The sequence below is a fragment of the Pongo pygmaeus genome, chromosome 1 (assembly GCF_028885625.2).
Source record: "Pongo pygmaeus isolate AG05252 chromosome 1, NHGRI_mPonPyg2-v2.0_pri, whole genome shotgun sequence".
Lineage (NCBI taxonomy): Eukaryota > Metazoa > Chordata > Mammalia > Primates > Hominidae > Pongo > Pongo pygmaeus.
In genome coordinates this window covers 21,113,882-21,137,862 of record NC_072373.2, presented here as the reverse complement: position 1 = coordinate 21,137,862, position 23,981 = coordinate 21,113,882, and the positions used below count along the sequence as shown (strand labels likewise).

General features: G+C 57.3%; 2 protein-coding genes and 1 long non-coding RNA gene across 10 annotated transcripts; 1 reads left to right on the top strand and 2 right to left on the bottom strand.

The window, feature by feature from the left end:
• Positions 1–28: 28 nt before the first annotated feature.
• TRIM11 (tripartite motif containing 11) lies at positions 29–13,479 on the bottom strand. 2 transcript variants are annotated; one of them, XM_054445695.2, is made up of 6 exons: positions 12,481–13,479; positions 8,396–8,491; positions 7,293–7,523; positions 3,497–3,519; positions 3,304–3,404; positions 29–1,604 (listed from the first exon to the last, which is right to left on the bottom strand). In XM_054445695.2, exons 1-6 carry the CDS (start codon positions 13,477–13,479, stop codon positions 1,057–1,059), a joined length of 1,998 nt encoding a protein of 665 aa, XP_054301670.1. In that variant the 3' UTR covers positions 29–1,056. The 2 variants fall into 2 exon arrangements, with proteins under 2 accessions (XP_054301670.1, XP_063527452.1); XM_063671382.1 differs by having other exon boundaries at positions 7,293–7,520.
• Positions 10,154–23,193, bottom strand: TRIM17 (tripartite motif containing 17). Of its 6 annotated transcripts, none has more exons than XM_054445786.2 (7): positions 22,719–23,193; positions 20,942–21,375; positions 20,092–20,187; positions 17,205–17,435; positions 15,649–15,671; positions 15,431–15,534; positions 10,154–15,010 (listed from the first exon to the last, which is right to left on the bottom strand). In XM_054445786.2, the coding sequence occupies exons 2-7, from the start codon at positions 21,368–21,370 to the stop codon at positions 14,460–14,462; spliced, it is 1,434 nt and encodes a 477-aa protein (XP_054301761.1). In that variant the 5' UTR covers positions 21,371–21,375; positions 22,719–23,193; the 3' UTR covers positions 10,154–14,459. The 6 variants fall into 6 exon arrangements, with proteins under 6 accessions (XP_054301761.1, XP_054301983.1, XP_054301754.1 ...); XM_054446008.2 differs by having other exon boundaries at positions 22,867–23,193; XM_054445779.2 differs by having other exon boundaries at positions 20,942–21,411; positions 22,719–23,034.
• LOC129011395 (uncharacterized) lies at positions 13,594–19,504 on the top strand. 2 transcript variants are annotated; one of them, XR_008493314.2, is made up of 3 exons: positions 13,594–13,731; positions 15,758–15,993; positions 17,343–19,504. It is a non-coding gene; the product is annotated as an uncharacterized LOC129011395 (long non-coding RNA). The 2 variants fall into 2 exon arrangements; XR_008493320.2 differs by having other exon boundaries at positions 16,943–19,504.
• Positions 23,194–23,981: the final 788 nt, after the last annotated feature.

The window sequence follows — 23,981 nt, the reverse complement described above, 5'->3', positions numbered from 1 at the left end:
CTGGACTAAGCAGGCACCAGCAGGATGATTTGTAGACAACAGCCAAAGTTTATTTAACGTGGGAATGCTTACAATAAATAAAGCAGAGAGGTAAAGAGAAACAGAACAGTACCTTGAGGACAAAGAAACCCCAAATCCAACACAAAAATCAACTCCTGCCTTCTTCTGTATGCCCCGGGCTCTGGGAAGCCACTGTTCCTTCCCAGGGTAGCGAGACTGCAAGGCCGGCGGCCAGCAGTGCACATCCCCAAGCAGCAGCTGGGACCTTGTGTCCTGAGGGGCCACTGGAGACCTGGGAAGCCTTTGCAAGGGCAAAACCCAATGGTGACATGCCCATGAAAGCTTCAAGTCAGAACGTGGGCCTGCAGAAGACATTTCTGGGCTCTGCTCTCTCCTCTAGGCCCACACACCTGCTGAACAGACATCTGTGCCCAGGCACCTCCCAGAAGCCCCTTTATTATGGGACATCTACTCTCTGTTCCTGTCCTCACTGGCCCCTCCCATCATCTCTCTGAAGACTCTTATTATGGCTGCCTCCTAATTCTTCCAGAGCAACCACACCCAGGACTGTGAAGGGCTCTTACCCACTGTGGGGTCACAGACAGGCATGGGGCTGGCTCCCATCCCAGCTGCCTCCCCCAGCATCTTCAGAGGTGGAGTACACAAGACTTTCGGGGGACTGGCAAAGCTGCAGGAACTGTGCAGCTTAGGCGAACCCTGGATTCTGCAAGCCCCAGTGGAGCTTTCTCGGCTTCTGGAACTACAGGCCAGCGCTGCCGGGGCAATGGGGCTCCCAGCTTTGGTAAGGGCTGTTGGCATTAAGTGGCACCCGGTGGCTGGAGGGGTCTCCCAGGGAGGACGGAGACTGCCCCACACTCTCCCAGTTTCCTGGAGTGCTAGAATTGGGGTTCTCCCACGCAGGCTCAGAAAGGCACCAGGAGTTCCTCCTCTTGCTCAAAGGACACACTCCCTCCTCCCAGGTCCTCCAAGTGGCCAAAACACTCAGCGGCCTGGAAGGGCAGGAGAGGCAACAGGACTCCTCCAGGAGGGCCCGAGTCACTGGGGAGCCAGGGTGTCCCCCGACCCACCTTTCGGCCGGCAGATAGTCATCGGGGTCGGGCTGCTGGACAGGGGCGAGAAGAGGGGCCGCAGCGTCCCCGAGAAGGGGATCTCGGGGAAGATGAATAGCAGTGACCCATCGGTGGCGCTGTAGAAAGAGAGATGTCCGGCCTCGTAGTCCAGAAAGATCCCCACGCGCCTGGGTGGGTCCCGGAGTGGAGCCAAAGCCCGTTCCGAGGAATTGTAATAGCTCCCCAGGAAGACCAGGATCCAGAAGCCGTTGCCCGCGGACAGCTCGCCCTTCTCCTTCCTGTTCACGTTCTCCCTGCACACCCCCAGAGCCCAGCTGGTACGGTCCCCAACCTCCACCTCCCAGTAGTGGCGGCCTGAGGTGAAGCGCTCCTGGCCCAGCACGCAGGGGCCAGGGTCGAAGCGCTCCGGGCTGTCCGGCAGGGCCTGCCGCAGGTCCCCCCGCTGCACGCTCCGCCTGTCTTCAGACAGGATCAGCTCAGGGTTGGCGGTGTCTGGGTCCAAGGTCACGTCCCCTGCAGAGAGAGGCCCAAGGTCACCCAGGCACAGCCACAGGCAAGCTGGGGCCACCTGCCCATGTCCTGGGCACGTGGGTATGATCCTCCCAGTCGGATGGCCTGGCTCTCTGCCCCGGGCCTGTAGCCTCACAACCTCCTGGAGTAACTAACTGTCTCCAAGTGGACATCCTCTTCCCACCTAGCTACGTCCAATTGCAACTTACAATGTCCTAGAAATTGGTCCATGTTTTGCCTTCAGATATCAGGAGGAAATCTTGGTTGCTTTCTTTCTTTTTTTTTTTTTTAAGAGGCAGGGTCTTGCTCTGTGGCCCCAGGCTGCAGTGCAGTGGTGCGATCATGGCTCACTGCAGCCTTGATCTCCTGGGCTCAAAGGATCCTCCTGCCTCAGCCTCCCAAGCTGCTGGGATTACAGGCATGTGCCACCATGGCTGGCTTATTTTTTTGTTTTTTATTTGTAGAGATGGGAGTCTCTTGCTATGTTTCCCGGGCTGGTCTTGAACTGATGGCCTCAAGCAATCCTCCCGCCTGAGCCTCTCAAAGTGCTGGGATTACAGAGGTGAGCCAATGCATCCAGCCCGTTTTTTCTTTCAATCCCCAAATGAAGGATGTGAATTAGGGCAGCTGTCCCAACCCTGACCACTCCGATTTCAGATCTATCCACCTCTGGAGGCCTGCACACAGTTCCTACACAACAGGCTCCTGACCTGCTAGCAAGAGCTGAGGATAGTACTTCCTTTGGGTGACTGTGATACAAGACTCAGATTTGGGTTTTGTCCCCAGTTCCTGGCGCAGAGCTCACAGAATCCTGGGAATTTCCTGAGTGATAGGAGCATCTTGTGCTATCATAAGACGCCCCTTTCCATCACACCTGAGTTGACGCCACTGCAGTGGCTGAGGTAGGGACCTGAGAGAGCCCAGCATAGGGCCAGCCATGAGGAAGACAATCCTGTCAGTAGAGGGCGGGAACGCTCAGACCCAGCCCACGACCTCAGGAAGGGGAAAGGGGTCTGAGGTTGAGCCCCATCACCAATGACCAATGATTTAATTAATCATAACCATGTAATGGAACCTCCACAAAGACACCTAAACAGCTCTTGGGGCTCGGGGAGTTTCCAGGTTGGTGAGCGCACTGAGGTGCTGGGAGGGTGCACCCAGGGAGGGCGGGGAAGCTCTGCGCCCTTCCCCAGGCTTTGCCATGTGTCTCTTCCATTTGGCTCTTCCTGAGTGGTATCCTTCACAATAAACCAATGACAGTAAGTAAAGTGCTCTCCTGAGTTCCGTGGGCTGTGCTAGCGAATGCTCACATCTGCAGAGGGGCTGAGGGAACAGAAGTATGGGCAGCCCCTGGAAGTTGTGACCGGCATCTGAAGTGGGGGCAGTCTTATGGGACTGAGCCCTTAATCTGTGGGGTCTGTACTAACTCCTGTAGTGTCAGCATTGGCAATTCCGTTCAATGCTGAATGGAATCCTTGGATACCCAATTCGTTTCCACAAGTTGAAGAATTGTTTGGTGTGAAAATACCCACACAACTGATGTCAGAAGTATGAGCAGAGGACGTTTTCCCAACAACCCACCACCATGACACTGTGAGTTTGGAGCTGGCAGTGGCAGGGCACAGAACACACGGCTGACTGCCCACGTCCTTGGCGGGTCCCCTCCTGGAGTCATCTCCCCACCTGGGGCCTCCACACTCACCTCGAAACCTCCGCAGTGTCTCCACCAGTCCCGGGACCCTGCACACGGTCCTCAGCTCCATAGGCACAACTTCTGGGGGCTGCAGCTTCACGTCCTGGACCCTAGAGGGGACAACCCAGGTGTCATTGCCATGGCCAACAGCTGGGTCCCACCCCACTCCCTCCCGCCCCCCCAGAAGAGGCTGGGCTCGTACCTGCGCAGGGCATCCTTGATGTCCTATGTGGGGAAGAGAAACAGCACACTTGGTGTCAGTGACCATCGCCTGCTCCCAGAGTCCCCTCCCCGCCCCTGGAGCCTCGCCCCATCCCCCTCTCCTACATTTGAGCCTCAGGCAGCAAAAACACACACAGGGGGCCATAAACCACCCGTAGCAAGGCTCAGACACAGGAATGCTGGACAGAGGCTCTGGCATGTGTGCCAGGAGGCATCACCAATGGGGTGCAGCCCAGCCCTGTGGACCAAGCCCCACTTCTGCCTAACACTTGAATGTAGGGCATCTGGCTGTCAGCTCACTCACCCAGAGCCCCAAGTGGGCACCTCTGGGTGCCAAGGACAGGACAGGCATGCATCCCAGCCTTCAGCGTAGGGGCGCCTCCACCCCAGCCGGAGCCCAACCCTGGGGTTGCACTGCTCCCTCTCCCAGCTCCGGCTGTCCTGTGGGCTCCCTGCTCAGCCCCACTCCTGGGCGTGCATCCTTCCTGTGTCACTGCCTGATACGTGATAGCATCTGACTCCATGTTAGGGCCCGAATTGTGTCCATCCCGCCAAATCCGTATGTTGAAGCCCGAAACTTCAGGACTTCAGAACTTGACTATTAGAAAAAAGGGCTTTTAAAGAGGAAATCATAGTAAAATGAGGCCATTAGGGTGGGCTGCAATCCAAAATAACTTGAGTCTCATAAGAAGGGGCGACCAGGGCACAGACACCCACAGAGGGGAGACCCTGTGAGGATACAGGGAAGAAAAGGCATCCACAGGCCCAAGAGAGAGGCCTCAGGGGGAACCAGCTTTGACCTCAGTCTTCCAGTGTGCAGGACTGGGAGACAATCAGTCTCTGCTGGGGAAGCCTCCTGGCAGGTGGTACTCAATGTGGCAGCCCGAGATGGCGTGATACGCCCAGGTATTGGAACATCAGCTCTTAGGAGGCATGGTCTTGTATCTCTTAGAGCAGTCTTCAGTGCACTGCAGGGATTTAACCCACACTGTCAAATAGATGATCCCACACCATGTTCATTCTAACACACGTGGTGCCAGCTACCAGGCCAGGATGCAGAGGTCGTAAGACATAATCCCAGACAAGGGTTTCCCTACATGTAGGAGAAATGGCAAAGGAAGATTTCCACATATACGGGTAGTTAATTCTGTCTAGGGGGACAACAACACACTCCAGGCCCCAAAAAATTTTTAAAAAGGAGGCCAGCACTTTGGGAGGCCAAGGCAGGCGGATCACTTGAGTCTGGGAGTTCGAGACCAGCCGGGGCAACATAGCAAGGCCCCATCTCTAAAAAAAATTTAAAACATTAGGTGAGCTTGGTGGTGTGTGCCTACAGTCCCACCTACTCAGGAGACTGAAGTAGAAGGATCGCTTGAGCCCAGGACGTCCAGGCTGCAGTCATAATCACATCACTGTACTCCAGCCTGGGCGACAGAGTGAGACCCTGTCTCAATAAATAATTCATAAATAAATAAAAGAGGAGACTCTTGGGAGGGTTCTGAAGCCCAAGAAGAATTTGTTGGTAGACACAGGGGGAGTGTGTAGGGTGAGGGAGGGGCGTGCACAGGGCAGGGGCAGATGGTGCTGGTGTGAGCAAGGCAGCTGGGAGCAGCTCCACCTTGGTTATTCTACCTGGGGTGGGCGGCCCACCCCTGGTGTCATCTGGAAACAGGTGGGGGCTGTCACAAGGCCGGATGCAGGGGCGGCAGGAGAAGGGCTTGGGGGTAGAGGAGAACCTTAGCCTCGATGAGGGGGTTTGGTCTCTGCACAGAACATGGGCCCTCCAGGGGCAGCATTGACTTAACAAAACCACTCTGCGGCTACAAACAAGGCCTGCTGAAGGGGGCAGCCAGGACCCCAGAGTCCATAGCAGCCAGGGCCCCAGCAGGTGGATTCCTGGGAGTCACTCAAGCCCTTACCTCCACTGTGCAACCCCTGTCCATTCGGCCTGGGTGCTGGGAACCCGGGTTGGGTTCCCCAACTCAACTGGGGGCCAAGGGTGCAAAGCCATCCCCACCTCTCCCTGTCAAACCAGCACACAGCTCACATCAACACAGAGCTGCTGGGCCCGCTCTCCTGCAACCCCCATGTGGGCAGACCCCCACAGCACGCAGGCCAGGGCAACTCTGTGCTGGCAGGTTGGGGGGACAGGAGGGACCTCCCTGAAACCTTGTAGCCAGGCCAAACCTGGGCAGGGAGCTTGGCCAAGGCATGGACAAGTGGGCCACTCAGTGGGGTGAATGCAGATGGGTATATAAGACCCAACACCCACCCACGCACCCACATGCCACAACGTCTCAGCTGAAAGCCCAAATTGCATCTTCACACAAACCCTGTGGGTCCCCATTTCCAGGTCAACTCACCTTCCTTCTAAACCCTCCTGGCTTCTCCAACATCTGTCCTCTCTGCCCTCCCTGAGGGCTCCTCCTCAGTCTTCTGGGTACCTCCCCACCCCGCAATTTACTGACCACAGGACCCTCTCCTAATATTCCTCAGTCTTCCTACAGACGCTAGCCGAGTGTCCTTCCTGCTTCCCAGGCTCAAAGCCAGTTGATGTCCAAGCTGGTGCACGCGGCACACGGAGTGGAGGAGCGGATGCTGCAGACTCGGAGGTAGGAGGTGGGAGGTGGGGGAACCTACCTACTGGGTACAGTGTGCACCATTTGGGTAATGGCTACACTCTGACTGCACTTGTACCCCTTAAATCTACAAAAAAAAACACAAAAAACTACAGAAAAAAGCTTACAATAGAAATGACAAACGAAACCAGGAGCCGGTGCCTGGACTGATGTTCTGCTGGGCTCCAGAGGCAGGCAGCAGGTCACCCCTGTGCAAAGCCGCCCAGCCACATCTGCAGCATTGTGGGCTCCACCTGGGTTTGGCAGCCCTGCCCCACCAGTGGCTGAATTCACTCACACACAGCCTCTCTCTTCTGTGGGAGCCAGAACTGCCCAGGGGCCCATTTCCCTCTGAATCTTGGGGCCCCTTGGGTCTACACCATGCTGGGCATGGAACACGTTCTCCATTTTGTGGGACAAACATCCAGCTGAACCCCACGGGAAGATGATATCAGACACTCCCAGCCCACATGGGGCCTCTCAGCATGGGAGTGCTGTCAGTCCTCATCAGCGCACGCTTGCCAAGCGGGGAGAGCTGACTCCAGGCCGCCTGACCTGCCGCCAGGCCAGAGGCCAGGGCATCCACTGGTTCTGGTTTGGGGGCGCACCAAGGAAAGCCCAGGCCCAGGGGGCTGGCTCGGGGAGTGGAGCCCACACATGGGAAAAGACTCTCCTGGAAGCAGAGGAGGAAGAGACCGCCCCCCCATAATGGAGATGCATGGGGTGTGCCGGCGGGGTGAAGATAGAGTGAAGGGTGAGGACTTCCTGCTGGGGACACCATGGCGGGAGTCCTGTGGGAGGCCCAAGGTGGTCCCGGCAAGCACACGCCCACTCTGCTGTGCCCACAGGGAGCAGCAGCGTCAGTCAGGCCAAGATGGAGTGACCTTACGTAAGCACTTAAGAAACACCACCGGTTTACATCTACAGAGGACAATTGATTTTCCCTTTCTTGGCATGTGGGTTTGGGGGTGGGACATCTGTCCTGCTGCTAACTCAGCGTTTCACAGGCAAGAGCCAGGCACATCCAGCCATGCCATTCACCTCTCAGCCCAGACAACCTCTCTGCCCCTGCTTCTTGCACTTTCTGGTTCTCCCTCCCCCAGTGTGGCCAGGCCATGCCTGTGTGGCCACCACGGCTGCCCCCCCCACCCAGCTCACCTGCAGCAGCCCCAGTGCAGGCAGCTGGCAGCGGCCCTCAAGCTCAGCGATGAGCTCAGCTAGGTGGGCGCTCTGCTGGCCTAGGCGGGCTGCGCCCTCCCGCAGCCGGGGCAGCACCTCCAGCTCCTCCTCCTCCAGCCTCTGCAGCAGCTGCTGCTCCTCCTCTGCCAGCAAACGGCGAAGACGCTCGAACTCGCCCAGCACGTTCTGCCGCTGGCTCTCCACCATCTTCTGTGGGGCCCAGGGAGAAAGACAGCTGAGGCCAGACCCCAGGCCCAGCCAGACCCCAAGTCTGGTCAGACACCAAGCCCACCCAGAGGCCCAGCCACACCCAACCCCACCCCCGGGGCCTGCTAAACCCAAAGCACAGCACCAGGTGTGGCAGGACCCCAAACCTACCACCTGGTGCTGGCCAGAACCCAAACCCACCTGTGGTACCTCCCAAACCCCACACCTACCACTCACGGACAGCCAAATCCCATTCTACCACGCAGGACTGGCTAGACCCCAAATCTAAACCAGGGCCGACTAGATCCCAAATCCACTATCTAGTCCCTCCCCAACTTCCAAATCCACCCATTGGCTTGGCAGAACCCTGCATCTACCACCTGGGGCCAGCTGGACCACAACAAATCTACCACCCAGGGTCCCTCCTGACCTCCAAATTCTCCCCTGGGGCTGTCCAGATCCCAAATCCACCACCCAGGGCCTCCCAGACCCCAAATCTACCCCAGAACTGGACAGATCCCAAATCTACTCCTCGGGATGGCTGAATCCCACATCTATGACCTAGTCCCTCAAAACCTCCAAATTCACCTCCAGGGCCCAGACCCTAAATACACCTGAGAGTTTCCACTCAAGCATGCTGGGACCCCAGGATGGGGCCCTTGCGGTATGGGAGCCCACGCCCGCGACCTGGCAGGACAGGTGCACATGGGAAAGGACCAGCCCTTCAGTGGGCTCGGTGGGGCCAGGATGAAGCAGTGACTGGTCCTGGGGCGCCAAGGGCAAGTGTGCCTGGCCAACATCGCCCCCTGGGGTCTCCTGTACAGGACTTCACTCCCTGCCCTGCCACCCAGGACCCTGGGAGCCCTAGCACCTGCCTGCCACAAGACGCAGGTCTCATCCGCCTGGGCTTGGAACAGCAACGCATCCTGCATCTGCTTCCGGAGATGCTCCAGCGACTTCTCCAGCTTCGCCTGAGGGAGAGGCCAGGCAGGACCATGAGACATGAGTCCTGTCACAGAAGCCTGCCCTTTTGCACCTGACACCCTGTCCCCTACTCAAAGACAATGGGGACAAACTGAAATCTGCCTGGTGAATGAGGGAACTCAATGCCCTCCAATGAGCGTGAGCCCTCATGGTAGGTGGGCAGCCTCTTACCAGAGGCTGACAGCCCCAGCCACATTCTTTCCTTTTTCTCATATGGGGCATTTCTAGTCCTCGACCTTGCTACCCTGCCCCAGGCCTCACCCCACTTTGCAAAGCTACCTCAAGGGTTCTCGCTGCCCACCCCATCTGTCCCCAAGCTGGCCCTGAAGGTGCTGAGCTCTCCTGTTCCCAAGCCAGTGTCTCCTCCTCCTCCTCTTCCTTCTCACCTGCTGGTTCACATAAGGGCCTTGGGCCAAGCCTATGCTGGGGTCCAAAAATTCTGCCCTAGGCCCCCCACAAATTCCTAGGTTGAAATCCCAACGCCCAGCGTGATGATGTTAGGAGGCGGGGGCTTTGGGAGGTGACTAGGTCAGGAGGGCAGTGCCGCCACGATGGGATTAGTGTTATAAAGGAACCCTCGCCCCTTTCACCATATGACGACACAGTGAAAGGGTGTCGTCTGCGAACCAGGAAGCGCCCTCACCAGACACCAAACCTGCCAGGACTTGATCTTAGACTTCCAGCCTCCAGAGCTGTGAGTAGTATACATCTGCCATGTGCAAACCATGGTGTTTTGGTAGGACAGTCAGCACAGACAGACATGCCTGGCTGCCCACCCCATCTTTTCTCCAAGCCACTCGGGATCTTGTGCATTTTCAGCTTCATCAGCTATCACCGTAATAAGCCCCAGGACAGGTACACTTGCATTCTGCTTTCTTGGTCCTTAATTCTCATTCCCACGGTTCCTCATGCTGTGCGTACCAGGAAGCAGTGAAAATCCTATACACAAGCTCGCTGTACTGTGTGTGCTCGGGGTGCCCTGAACCCACTTCTCGAAGGGTCTGCTCACTTCCACCCCATCTGACACCCTTATCAGCAACGGGCCCTGTGTTGGCCACACCTCTTTGCTTCTCAGCCACCCCAAGTCTTGGCTCTCATCTCTCTCTATCCATGCTCTGGAAGGATGGAGGTGCTGGGAGGGTCCAGAAGTCGGCCCCGGTAGCAGAACCAGGACTTCAGCCCAGCTGCCTGGCTCCAGGTGCTCACTTTGGTTCACCACTTGGCCTCGCGATTCGGGAAGACCGCCTGGCACCTCTGGAGCACCAAGGACACGTCCAACTGCTTTACTGTCTCTGCCTAGGCTCAGCTCTCATGTGAGCTCCGAGAACCCCAAATGGGGGTCCCTGTCCCCAGGCCTCTCTCCTCACTGCTGCCAACCTGTTCCAGAAAACTCAGGCCTGACCCCTGTGACCCCAACCACATCTCAAACACTTGACCCAGGCCTCTCACTTCTCCCTCAATGCCTCAGTCCCTACGTGACGTTTTCAGTTTTCTTTTTTTGAGACGGAGTCTCACTCTGTCCCCCAAGCTGGAGTGCAGTGGCACGATCTTGGCTCACTGCAACCTCTGCCTCCTGCGTTCAAGTGATTCTTCTGCCTCAGCCCCCTGAGTAGCTGGGATTACAGGTGCCCGCCACCACACCCAGCTAATTTTTGTATTTTTTGTACAGATGGGATTTCACCATGTTGGCCAGGGTGGTCTCAAACTCCTGATCTCAGGTGATCCGCCCACCTTGGCCTCCCAAATTGCTGGGATTACAGGCGTGAGCCACCACACCTGGCCAACGTTTTCAGTTTTCAACACTAAGGTTACAAACAGCATTTGATCGGATGGAATGGGCTGTAAAGCAGCACAACGTACCCAGCATGGCAAAGATCCTGCATTTCAGGTACCTGCATCTTTGTGTCTCTGGCCAGATCAGAACGGAAACCTCTTACCCTGCGTGTAGTCAGAACTGGGACGCTGGGGCTTGGTGCAGGCCTGGGATCTTCCCTGGCCTCCTCCTTCCTGTGGCAAACCCCTCCCCACCCAAGTGCCATCTGACACACAACCCAGAGAGATCTGGGGGCCGTCTTCTTTCTCCCATGGTGCTGCTTCCTGGAACTGGAGCTTACTGGGACTTCCCTGTTCATCACCTCGGGGCAACCCAGCCTGGGGCTTGTTCAGCTGTCATGACCCCAGGTCAGGGCCAGGCAAGGAGTGAACCTGTCTTGGAGCTAATGGGCCCCAGCTCTGGCAAGTGGACACACAGCCCCATAGGTGGGACTGAGCTTTCTAGGCCCATGGGGGCAGGTAAAAGCAGTTTGCTGCGGTTAACATAACCTAGGCTCTAAGGCAGTGAAGAACAGGATGTCATCCCCAAATATACCACTGTGGTATAAGAATTATTCTGAGTAAAAGCAGATGCAGGAAGAGCTCTCTGTACTCCTATCTGCCTAAAAGTAGGGTACTCATTCCCCATGAGAAAGGCACCCTCCCTCTACCAGGAAGAGGAGGGCACTCTAATCCCGGGAGATGATTCGCCTAAACAGACCTTACTACAATGACCATTATCTTGTGTTAATTCTTCCCATCTATTTCCTAGTCACTTTCCCACAATTTATCAGTCCTAGACGCCTAATCCCATTTCTGTATCCAGTCACTTCTCCACAATTCACAAACGTTTGCTGAAATACGCTTTTCTATGAAGTTCTTGTGCATGTGAAACTTAAAATATTAATCAAATTGTATGATTTTTTTTCCTATTCATTTGTCTTGTGCCAGTTTAATTTGCAGCCCCCAGCCACTGAATCTAACAGGGTAGAGGGAAATTTTTTTCTTCACCTGCAAAAGAAAGGGTTAAGTGCTATCCCATGAAACTATATCGGGTCAACTCTATAGAGCTACTGGGCACTCTCTGCACCCATTGGGGTAATTGGTGTCAGAAGGGTAATTCTGCTGGGCTAACATGTTTGAGGTGTTGACATTCCTGCATGGGCAAAGAAAGAAAAGAAAACCCAAATGAATCTGTGTCTGAACAAGCCCACGGATATGGCTCTAAACCGCCTTTCTGCTAAAATCCAAAGCAGAAGGGGACAGATTCAGATTTATTCTAGTATCCCAGAAGTTTGCTCTGTGATAGGGACAGAGCAAGCTCAGTACTGATTCTAACACTGGCTTAACTGCTCATCTGGCACACACAAGTGACCATGATGCAACACACAAAGTGCAATCAAGCAAGCTCCAAAGATGCTGCCATCTGCCCCACACATGGGCTCCCAGGAGCACACCTGCAGCAGGTCAGCGAGGAAAGAGGACAGCGGGAGGGGGCGCAGGCCAGGGAACGTGTGCCCCAGGCCCTTCAGCTCGGGGTTTGTTTGGGTTTTAAGCAGCAAGACAAGGGGAGAAAAGGCGGGCTGAGCCCTGGCATTTCAGATGGCAGAGATGGCTCCCAGTATCCCACCCAGAAATGCAGGGCAGCCCTGGAGGGGAGGTTAGAGAGGAAACGACTGTGTCCCCCTCATCCTGTCCAGTCTGGGGCTTTCCCAGGACTTAAGTACTGACCTGCTAACACAGTCCCTGCAGGGAGTCCATCTAGGATCGGCCACCTCTGAGGTTCTCCCACTCTCCTCTGATTCCGGCTCCTTTCTGGCCAGTGTATGGCCACATTTTCCTTGCCCCCACTCCACCACCTTCCACCTTCCTCTCTTAGCCTCTATCTATAGGAGGTACGCCCCTCACCCCCGAGAGCAGGGTCTCATTGGCGGCCATGGCCCCAGCCTCAAGGGGCCTGGTTGAAACAGGCTGTGTCATGAGCCCCCACAGCCACCCTGCGCGACACCCCCCTCACAGGCCCACGGCAGGCTGCATCCTGAGCTCCCCGCCCTAGACAGAGACAGATTACTCCCGGAGCAGTCCCCCAAACCTCCCACCCGCCCAGGCCTCCCCAGTCCCCGGCTCCCCGACGCCCCTGCGCGCCACCCCCGCCCAAGCGCACCTTGAGGTCTTCAGCCGCGTCCTGCAGCGGCCGCACGCGGTGCGCCCAGTGCTCCCCGGAGCGCTCGCAGGCCGCACACAGGAGGCGCAGCTCGTCCCCACAGAAGGCGGCCAGTGGTGGCTCGCGGTGCGCGGGGCACACGCCCTGCGGGACCGGCGACGGCGGGTGCAGGCGCCGCGCCATCTCGGCCATCTTAGCAAGCGGGCGGTTGGGCCGCAGGTTCCTCTGCGGGGACAGCTCGCGGCACTCGGGGCACGCGTACGGGCCCTCGGGCTGGCCCCAGCAGCGCCGGATGCACTCGCGGCAGAAGTTGTGGCCGCAGTCGGTCATCACCGGATCCGTGAAGTAGTCGAGGCAGATGGCGCAGGTGGCCTCCTCCTGGAGGTTGGTGGACAGGTCGGGGGCGGCCATGGCGCGGACCAAGGGGAGGAAGGCGGTACTGTCCGCGGGGCGGCGGCGGGCGGACTCGGGAGCTCGCGGGGACGAGGGGTATCCGGGTGCGGTGGCGCAGGCTCGGGACTCCCGGGTGCTCGGGCTCCGGGGCGCGGGGACTCCAGGGCGCAGGACTCTGAGTTTCGGTAGCGCTGGGCGCGTAGGCTCCGGGCGCTCGGGGGACGCGGGACGTAGGGATCCCGGATGCCGGCAGGAAGAGGAGCCAAGGCGGAAGCAGGAAGCGACTGGGTGGGTTTTGTGTTTTTTTTTTTTTATTTGGAACAACCCGCTTTTGCCTCCGATTGGCCGCTGCCAGTCACGCGGCCCGCGGGCGGGACGGAATTGGAGAGCTTTCACTTGCTGACCTGGCGTCCCCACCGCTCGGGTTCGTGTAGCCAGGTCTTTTACCCCTGCCCTGGGGAGGACTCCGGCGCAGGGGAGGGATGGGGACGGGGGCGGGGCGCAGGGGAGGGATGGAACTGGGGGCAGGGCAAGGAGGAATGGGGACTTAGGGCGGGGCACACGGAAGCAACTGCAAGGACTAAGGGAGCCCGCAGCCTGGGGCATTGGAGCCCCTCGCCATACCCCTAGTGCGTCCTCACCCCCTCAGCCCGTGCTTCCCAGGGCGGGTATCCTCGGAAGGCCCGGCCCTCACAGCCTTGGCAGGCCAAGGTCAGAATGATTGGAGTTGGGGGACGGGACGGGGGCATCCCTCCAGGACCAGCTCTCCAGGAGGCCCACATTCTCTCTGCGGGAACCACTCCAAAGGGGCACGCTGTTCCAGGCAGCCCCTCGCGTAGACACTCCGGCTTTGTCTAGGTAGGAGTACGCTGACTCTGGAATTCTGCCGCGCTAGTGACTGACACAGGCTGTTAAAGTGCTTGACCCTGTAGGGGTCGGTGGGGGGGTTCCTTGGAAAAGGTAAGGGCGCTGTGGAAAGGAGGCCCCTACATAAATCCTAACCTCTTAGGGATTTTGCCCCTGCTCGTGCAACTTTGGGGGTCGAACGGGATGGGGGTGGGCAGCTCTGAGGCTTTTTAGGGGTTCAGCCTTTCCCATTTTCCCCCTTCGAAGGACCCAATAGGATGCATAGGACATTTCTATGGGCAACCTGGGACCATCCCTGACACAGCAACCTAACCACCCCCGCTCCTCCCCACCATAGGATATTTCTACTTCTTTGACAGAGTAACCTAAACCTCTGGGGGGGCTGGGAGCCACAGATTCCTGTCATTCCAAAGTGGGGGTGGGGGCATGGCTAAAGAAAAGGTGACCACGCTGTTCCTGGTGTGTAGGTATGGATTTAGAAATCGGTCCACTCAGAACGCAGGGGCTTTCAAAAGTTTCCTCTAGGAAGCATCTGTCAGTATACCCTCTTAATGTTTGACAGTTCTAATCACAATTATATTTAGACTTTGAGAAACCCCCCTGTGTGTCTAATGGCTGCCAGCGTGATGCCAGAGAACCCTGGCAGGTGGGCTGCAGTAAGCAGAAGGCCCATACCTTCTGCAGAGCCAGGGGCAGTGCCCGAGTCCCCCGGCCTGTGTCTATCCTTTCACCCACATGGTCACTGTGGAGATGACCATCTGACCAGACTTCGGAGCCCCCAGGCAGAAGAAAGGCTGCAGGGGGCCCGGGAAGGTGGCCTGGGAGTAGGTGTGCAGGTGAGACCCATCGCTTACGCTGTAGAAGGACACCTCCCCGGCCTCGAAGTCCAGGAAGACACCCACGTGGCTGGGAGGCTCCATCAGCATGACCGGGGTCAGGGCAGAGAAGGGGGATAAGTACTTGGTCCCCTTGGACAGCTGCACCACCCAGAAGCCGTTTTCGGGGCACTTGGGGACCCTGTCTTTCCGGCTCACATTATCTCTGCACACACCGAGGGCCCACAGCGCGTCCCCAGTGATGTTCATGCCCACCTCCCAGTAGTGCCTCCCAGAGGAGAAGGTCGTCTGGCCCACAGCACAGGGGTAAGCCACAAATCGGTCCTTGCTGCAGAACCCACTGCCCTCCGGTGAAGAGCCGAGGTAGCGCCTCTGGCGGCTCTCATACAGGAGGAGGTAAGGGTATGCGGAGGTGGCATCAGGCACCACATCCTCTGTAGATGGGTGTGGTGGTGGAGAGAGGGGAGAGGTGCGAGGCATTCAGGGTCAAAGGTGGGAGCGCCTGGGCCCCTAGTGGTGGATGTGGCCAAATGGTCCCCTAACTCCCCAGAGGCCTCCCCTGCTGTGAATCTGGGGTTACTTGATGCTTCCACACACCAATTGTGTGTGGGTATTGGTGGCAATAAGGTACAGGGGGCTGGGCGGAGGGACCACTGGGAACTCAACAAGATTCATCCCATGAATTAGAACCACCAGTAACGCCGCCCTATGAAGGTGCAGTGAATAGCCAGTGACCGTCACCAGGCAGTGCACTTGCAGACCCTCCCCACTGGTGGCTTCCAAGACTAGGGGGTACAGTGGGGCATCGCCAAGAGATTCTGGGTCAGAGGTCCCGGCCCTGGGTGCCCACTTACCTAGAAAGCCTCTTAGCACTTCAATCTGTCCGGGAACTCTGCACACAGTCCTGGGTCTGGTTGGGGGGGCAACCTCTGGGCACTGCACACTCACGTTGTTCTTCCTCCGGTGGGCACACACAGGGGAGTCTTATTGACTCCCCTGGCCCCACAGTCTTATTGTCCCCACTGGCCCACCACTGTCACTGCCCCCACCCCTGCCTGAGGGGACCACATACCTGCTCAGGGGTTCCTTCATGTCCTGCAAAAGACAGGGACGGAGGGCGAGAGTGAGCCAAGCTCCTGGCTCACCTCAATGTCCCTGCTACCTTCTTGTCTGTGTCTTAGGGCAAGACCCATCCTGTCCCCTGGGCATTCCCTTCCCACAATTGGGCTTCACGGCACTCCTGAGCCTTCCCCGGTGCCCTGGCTCCCACTACCACCAGAGCCTCCAGTGCCCCACCTAAGCTGAGCTACCCTGTCAGCCCACGGTCACACGCCTGAAGTCCTGCGACTCAGGAGAGGCGGAGGGAGCCCTTCCGGGCAAGTGGCCACTCAACGCTGACCCTCCTCTCCCATTTCAGGTGGGTGCGGCCCACTCAGCAGGAATGGGGTGGGGGCGCAATTGGGTGCAGTTTGGGGAGGGAGGGAGGTGGGTAAGAGACTGAGCCACCTGGGGATTTTCTGTAGCCTCTTTAGGGATTCAGAGTTCCCTAAAGAGATCACTGTTTACTTCTCTGGCCTGGAAACTACAAGGGACTTATTTTCCAAAGGCCATATTTCTAGTTTCCAGAGCGTGACCCTAACTCTAGGCAGGGACTCTCATGCAGGTGACGTGCTTGGCCCTCTGCTCATAGGAGCACCCTTCTACCAGCTGCAGGGGCTTTTCCCCTCAGTTGGTCAGCAAACAAATGTAGTGGGTTGTGAACAGGCTGCTTTGTTTTTCCTTTTCCTTTTTTTTTTTTTCCCTAGATGTGATCTCACCATCACCCAGGCTGGAGTGCAGTGGCGCAATAGCTCACTGCAGCCTTGAACTCACGGGCTCAAGCAGTCTTCCTGCCTCAGCCTCCTGAGTCCTGGGACCACAGGTGCACGCCACCATGCCCTGCTAATATTTTTAAGTTTTTGTAGAGATGGCGTCTCGTCAGCCATAATCAAGCCCCCTCTCCAGGGCCATGGCACACAGGCTGGTCCTGGCAGGCAGGCTGGCTGCTTCACCTCCCCACTGCCATTGCCACGCAACTCACTCCTGGGACAGTGTGCCTCCCCCCACACTGAGACATGGAGTCCCTGTCCCAAAGCTGCACCTGGCTGCCAGGTATCCCAAGCCACCTCTCTGGACTTGAAAGGAAATGGGGACACTGTCTCAGGTTGGAACCTGTAAGGGGCTGACTTGTGTCCCCACTAATTCACAGGTTGAAGCCCGAACCCTCAGGACCTCAGAATGTGACTGTGTTTGGAGATAGCATCTTTAAGGAGGGAGTTGAGGTCACTGGGGTGGGCCCTAATCCAGTCTGACTGGTGTCTTTATAGAAGGAGATGATTAGGACACAGACGTGCATAGAGATGACGCTGTGAGGACACGGGGAGGAGACAGCATCTTCAGGCCCAGGAGGGAGGCTCAGGAGGAACCAGGCCTGCCCGCACCTTGGCCTCAGCCACCCAGCCTCCAGGACTAGCAGACTGGGAGCTAACAGCCCTTTCCTGTTGGCTGCCTCTTCCCCAAGCCCAGCGCCCCCTGCCCATGCCTGTCAGAGCTCATATCCCGCCCTGCCTGCCAAGCCTACTGGCTCACCTGCAGCATCTGGAGGGGTCCCTGTGTGCTCCGCTCCTCCAGCTGCAGCAGCAGCAGCTCCAGGGAGTGGCCCTGCCGGTCCAGGCAGGCCACGCTCTCCCGGAGCCTGCTAGCGATCTCCTCTTCTTCCCTCTCCAGAGCCTGGAGGAGCCTCTGCTCTTCTTCCACCAGATAGAGGTTCATCTTCTCAAACTCCAGCACAATGCGTTCTCTCTGCTCCTTCACCTTGCCCTGCAAGAGTGGAGAAGCCCGGCATGTCGCCAGCAGGTGGCTCAGCTCCAGGGATGCTGGCACCTCTCCCCAGGGCCCTGGTGACCCACAGATCACCAGCAACTGGAGCTTTTGTTGGGGACCAGGAACTGTGACAGAGGCCCCCACCCCTGCTATCCTGTGATACACTGAGTGTAACCCTCCGAGCCCCAAACTGCAACTTCTACACATCCAAACACCCATGCACCCTTGCTCTGAGGAGGTTCAGAATGTCCACCCCCAGATAAGCCTCTTGGGCATGTTAAACAAAATTTATGGGTGGCCATTGTTTTTTGTTTTGTTTTGTTTTGTTTGAGACAGGGTCTCGCTCAGTTGCCCAGGCAGGAGTGCAGTGGCACTTATTGCAACCTCCACCTCCTGGGCTCAAGTCATCTGAGTAGCTGGGACCACAGGCATGCACCACCGCATCCAGCTAGTTTTTAAATTTTGTGTAGGGACAGGGTCTTGCTCTGTTGCCCAGGCTGGAGTGCAATGGCACAACCACAACTCACTGCAACTTTGACCTCCTGGCCTCAAGTGACCCTCCTACCTCAGCCTTCCAAGTAAGTGGGACTATAGACATATGTCACCACCACCATGTCCAGCTAATTTTTAATTTTTTTGTAGAGACAGGGTCTTGCCATGTTGCCAAGGCTGGGGTTCAGTGGCATGATCATGGTTCACTGCTGTCTCGGACTCCTGGGCTCAAGTGATCCTCAGGGGCCACTGTTTTGAACTGGGCTCCTGCACTAGGTCCCAGAAGAGCAGACCCAACCAGAATGGAGTCACTAGTGCTAATGAAACCAAGTGGTTCATTGATCAGGTCAGCCTGCCCTGATTGCTTTTTGTTATTTTGTTTTTCCTTTTTCCATGAAGCTAAAGGCCGTGCCTCAACGCTGACGCCCAACCTTCACTGGCTGCTTTATAGATAATATTCACAGGTCACCATGGGACTGGTTGCTTCAGGAACGTGGGGCAGCTCCTGTCCAGCTGAAACTGGTTGAGACCATCTGCCCTTCAAGTGCACCTGTCCCAGTGCCCGAGGTGGCCTTTTGGTGTCAGAGGGCCAAAACTTCCAACCTCAGATCATGCTAAGGCTGCCGTTTCTGGTACCTGTGTCCTGTGAAATGCCATGCACCCCGACAACACCTGCACAGAATGGGCCTGCTGGACCACCCTGCCTCTGTAGTTCATAAAGACTCCCAAGCTGTATCACTTGGGAGGTGGGTTTAAGTGCTGTTCTCCCTCTTCCTCACTCGGCGGCCTTGCAAATAAATCTTTTCTCTTAGCTGGATGCAGTGGCTAACACCTGTAATCCCAGTGCTTTGGGAGGCTGAGGCGGGAAGATAGTTTGAGCTCAGGAGTTCAAGGCCAGCCTGGGCAATAGCAAGACCCTGTCTCTACAGAAAAAAAAAAAAACAAAAAAAAAGCCGGTCTTGGTGGCAAGTGCCTGTAGTCCCAGCTACTCAGGAGGTTGAAGCAGGAGGATCACTTGAGTCCAGGAATTTGAGGCTGCAGTGAGCTATGATTGCATCACTGTGCTCCAGCCTGGGCCACAGAGCGACTCTGACTCAAGAAAAAAGCAAAAAATAACAATAAAGATCTCTAAATCTGTTTTGATTTTGTGTTTTGACAGGCATTAGGATTAGGGTAAACTAAAGGCCATTGAGAACCCGCAGAAGCAGGAAAACCTGTTTGCCTCACCAATTAGCTGCCTAAAAAAATAAAGTGCCTGGCCTGGCGCGATGGCTCATGCCTGTAATTCTAGCACTTTGGGAGGCCGAGGCGGGCAGATTACCTGAGGTCAGGAGTTCGATACCAGCCTGACCAACATGGTGAAACCCCATCCCTACTAAAAATACAAAAGTTAGTTGGGCATGGTGGTGGGCACCTGTAGTCCCAGCTGCTTGGGAGGCTGAGGCAGGAGAATTGCTTGAACCCGGGAGCCAGAGGTTGCAGTGAGCTGACACCGCACCATTGGATTCCAGCCTGGGCAACAAGAGTGAAACTCCGTCTCAAAAAATATATAAAAATAAAAATGTGCCCTTTCATGAAGGAAATTTTCAGTGGTCAAGGCATCTATCTATACCTGGAAGAGGGTTCCAAAAACAACTCTTCACCTGAGACACTTGTTTAAATACTTAACCAACATCACCTGCCTCCCCAGCCCGGAGGCCCCAAGCCCTATTCCTTTGTGGTGCTGACCTACGCCCCTGCCCTCTGGCTGCCTCCTTTGTGGTACTGAGCCCCCACCTTCTGGCTACCTCCTTTGTGATACTGAGCCCCCGCCCTCTGGCTGCCTCCTTTGTGGTACTGAGCCCCCACCCTCTGGCTACCTCCTTTGTGGTACTGAGCCCCTACCCTCTGGCTGCCTCTTTGAGTCTGATTTTTGAGGCCCCTTCTCTCCACCCTGTGTGTGCATCTGTAATTTAAAATTGCCTTTTCATCTTTTTCTCTGCTGTTCATCTGTCTTAAGTCAGTTTCATTCTGAGGCCAGCCACAGAACCTAGAAGGGTAGAGGCAACTTTCTTCTTTTCTTGCCGCTGCGGCAGCATATCCCCACGGGTAGACACAGACGTGGAAATGCAGGAAGATGGAGCAGCAGCAGGAAAGGGACTGGACAGCCCTGGGCACCCACCTGCCACTCGGCTAAGCTCTGCTCCTCCCTGGCCTGCAGATTCCCTGTCCTGGTGATCTGCTCCCGAAGGTACTCCATGTCCTCCTCCAGCTTCAACTGTGGGACACACAAACCGCAGGATTTGGGATCAGCGATCCCCCCAACTCCTGCCTAGAGTCCAGTTGTGCTCGCTGAAACTGCACCCACCCCAGAGACCCTCCTCAGGAGGGGCAGGGGATCAAAATACATCACCCAGAATGTGCCACCTTGGATTATTTTGAGCTAAAGGCACTTAAAAAAGGGCAGGTGTAAGAATTGCTCTGACCCTCAGCCTTCCTAAGAGCAGAAGGCACAGCCACCATGCCAGAGAGGCCTGCCCTAGGCTAGGAGGAAAGCCATGTTCTTATCAAGGGCGGGAAAGCCGAAACCAGAGAAATCTGTGCAAAGGGGACCCTGCTAAGCTAACCCTCATCCTCCTCAGGTACGTGTTTGGCTCTAACATGCTTCCATGGGCCTCTGGCTCCTTGGGAGGGACTCCTGGGTCATGGAAAGCTTACAGGGAATGAATTTCAGTGCTTTGCTTCTGCTTATCTGTCTCAAATCAGTGTGGTTCTCAGAGCCACCCAAAATACTCTAAGAGAGGAGAGGTAAGGTTTTGCAACGCCTGCATCATACAGTGTAGGCCCACATTGTCCCCAGGGACATCCCTCCCCAGCCACAGGACACCTTGTTCCCTGGATGCCTCCTCCCCAGCCCCTGACTTGGGCCACTTTGTCCCTGGACACCTTCTCCCTCCCCCATGATCTGGGTCACCTTGTCCCCCTGGATGCCTCCTCCCTGGCCCCTTGACCTGGGCCCCAATGTGGCCCACCTTGTACCCCTGCACTGCGTCCTCCGCGGGCAGCACCCTGTGCAGCCGGTGCTCCCGGGACTCCCTGCACACCACACAGATGGGGCTCTGGTCCTCCTGGCAGAAAAGCTTGAGGGGCTCGTGGTGCTCCTGGCACAGGTCTTGCTTCTGCAGGCCAGGATGCTGCCGCGCCATCTCGGCCACCTTGGTCAGCAGCCGGTTAGGCAGCAGGTTCCTCTGCGGGGACATCTCTCTGCACTCGGGGCAGGGGAAGGAGCCCTTCCGCTTCCGCCTCCCCTTCTTGCCCCGCGCCTTCTCCCAGCTCAGCTGGATGCATGCTCGGCAGAAGTTGTGGCCACAGGCGGTCATCACAGGGTCTGTGAAGTAATCCAGACAGATGGAGCACGTAGCTTCCTCCTGCAGCTTTCTGGCGAGTTCCACAGCCTCCATGGCTCCTGGGAGACACCAGGCAGGTTCCCGCTTGAGGGACTCTGGAGAGAGGTGGAGGGAGCAGCCCGATGCTCTGGGCGCTGGCAGTGTGCAACCTTCCTGTACAGCCTCCCTTTACAGAGGATGGCTAGGACTGCAGTCCAGTTGGAGAGTCCAGAGTCATCATTTTTTTAGCCTTGTCAACAACAGACACAGATGCCTCCCCAGAAACTACACAGACCCTCCCTGACCAATGCTCGGCAGGCCTCTCCGCCTCTCCCCTCCACTGGGCCTGGACCCTACCCGTCCACTTCTGCCTGCTGCTGGCTACCCCCAGCTCCACATCTCATCAGTTCCTCCTCCCCAACCGACCGTTGCCGGCTAGGCCTTCAACCTGCCTTTCTGAAGAAGCCTGCTAGGTCAGCTTAGGGAGAAGCCCCTACCCTTAGGGCCTTCCCTTAATCACTTTCCATCCACTTACCCCACCCAGATCCCCACTCCAACTCCCCGATACATCCCCAGCGGTCTTTGCTGGCGCAACTCTCCCATTGCAAGTAGCCTGAGTAAAGAGCCTTTCAAGTGTCAGAAGAATTTTTTCTTTAACAAAACCCCGTACACCAAAGGAAAAAGGCATGGGCTATCAGAGGGAAAAAGCTCTCTTCCATTCGGTAGTGAAGTGGGGTTCAGAAAAAACGCGTGTGCATACAGGCGCCCACAAGCACAAACACATGCATACACGCACAGACGAACACCCATACACATACCAATGCATGTATACAAACGTGCATGTGCACACACGCACACCCACACATACACACCACACAAATACACACAAACATGTACGCACAGAAACACGCATACACGAACAGCACACACAGGCACAGATGCACATATCGGTAAACATGCATGCATGTACACACAGGTACACGCGTGCACACACGCACAGGCACACGAGCATGCACACAGACGCCCCCTGCAATCTGAACACTCGCGACCCCACGCAGTGGAGATCCACAGCCTTTCGCCTACGCCACGGGGTTGCTATGGGGACCGAGTTGCAGAGGGAGTTGACATCGCGTCTACACTGCAAGCACGATTCTCCCCTTCCGTTCTACCATCCCCTAAAGCGAGGGCGTCTAGGGGTCTCAGACTTCCCCGGCTCTGTCCCACGTCCATTTTCTTGGAGCTTTCTGCAAGCCAACCACCCGGCGCCAGCCCTCCCACTCCCCACAAGAGCCCTAACGGAGGCACCCAGCCCACCCTGACCGAAGCCGGGCAGGGGCAGCGGCAGCGGGCGTGGGGCTCTGGCTCTGGCTGCGGGGATGGTTGTCCTTCCCGCTCTGGTCCGCTAGGGTCCCGGTAGAGTTACCTTGTTGAAGCGCGCTAGCCCCTCCAGGGACGCGGCGGCCGGCGGAGGCGGGAAGGCCGGGCGTTGGAGGGCGAGGACGACCGGGTTAGGCTTAGGTCGTGGCCCAGGCGCCACAGGAGGGTGGCCTAGGCGGGGGGCGGGTACTCACCGCGGGGGGTGCCCCGCACAGCGCCTAGCGCACCTGGCCGAGCGCTCGCTGCCGAGAAAGGCTGGGTCTGCCCCCACGAAGCCCAGGGGGCCGCGGCCCGGCCCGGGGCGTGAGGGCGTGGGGTCCGGCGGCCGAGGGGCTTTGTGGCGTCAGCTGGGGGGGGCGGGTGGGGGCGGCGGGGGAGGGGAATGCTGGGCGACGGAGTGAGCGGCGGCCGGGACTGGGGCGGCGCCTCTTAGGAGAGGTTGGGGGTGGCTTGGGGAAGGAAGGCGGCAGGGGGTGGGAGGCTCTGGACGAGCCGGGGACGGGCGCAGCGGGGAGCTTACTGGGCGGTGGGGAGGATGTGGTCCACAGCCCAGCGAAGGGAGGAGTCTTATTGGCCTTGGGTGGGACTTTCAGGGGAGGTTAAGGGAGTGTGGAGGGTGGGGAGTTGGGGGGTTACTTGGGGGTGGGGAGTGGAATGGGGACAGCTGGTGGGGCAAGGGGCGGGCAGGCGAGCGTCAGGGTAGGGGGAGTGGGATTGGAAGAGGCTTATCAACCTGGGGTTGGAGCTGCGGGAGGGCACGCGAGCCCCAGGCTGGAGGGTTAGGTGAGGGGCTACGTTGGTCGGGGTAGGGGATGGAGAGGAGTTTGTGGGGGCTGGGGTGGGGGCGAGGCAGCAGGAGCGAGTGCCGGTTGAGAAGCTATGAAGGGGGTCCCCAGGAGCAGCCAGTCAGCCCCCAGGTCTGCCCACATGGGGGGCAGTCAGCACCAGGCTGAGGGTACAGGGAGGGGCGTCCCAATCCTGTGGGTGGACCGGTTTGGAGGGACCACCTGGCAGGTCAGGTCCCCTGGAACGAGGGGGGACAGGGTGGGTCTTGCCGACACCCCAGGTGGTTTTGTTACCAGAAACAGGTCATGATCCAGACCCCAAGAGAGGGTTTTGGATCTTGAGCAAGAAAGAATTCGGGGCAAATCCATAGAGTAAAGTGAAAGCAAGTTTATTAAGAAAGTAAAGGAATAAAGAGTGGCTACTCCATGGGCAGACCAGCCCCCAGTACTGCAGGTTGCCCATTTTTATGGCTATTTATTGATTATATGCTAAATAAGGGGTGGGGTATTCATGAGTTTCCCAG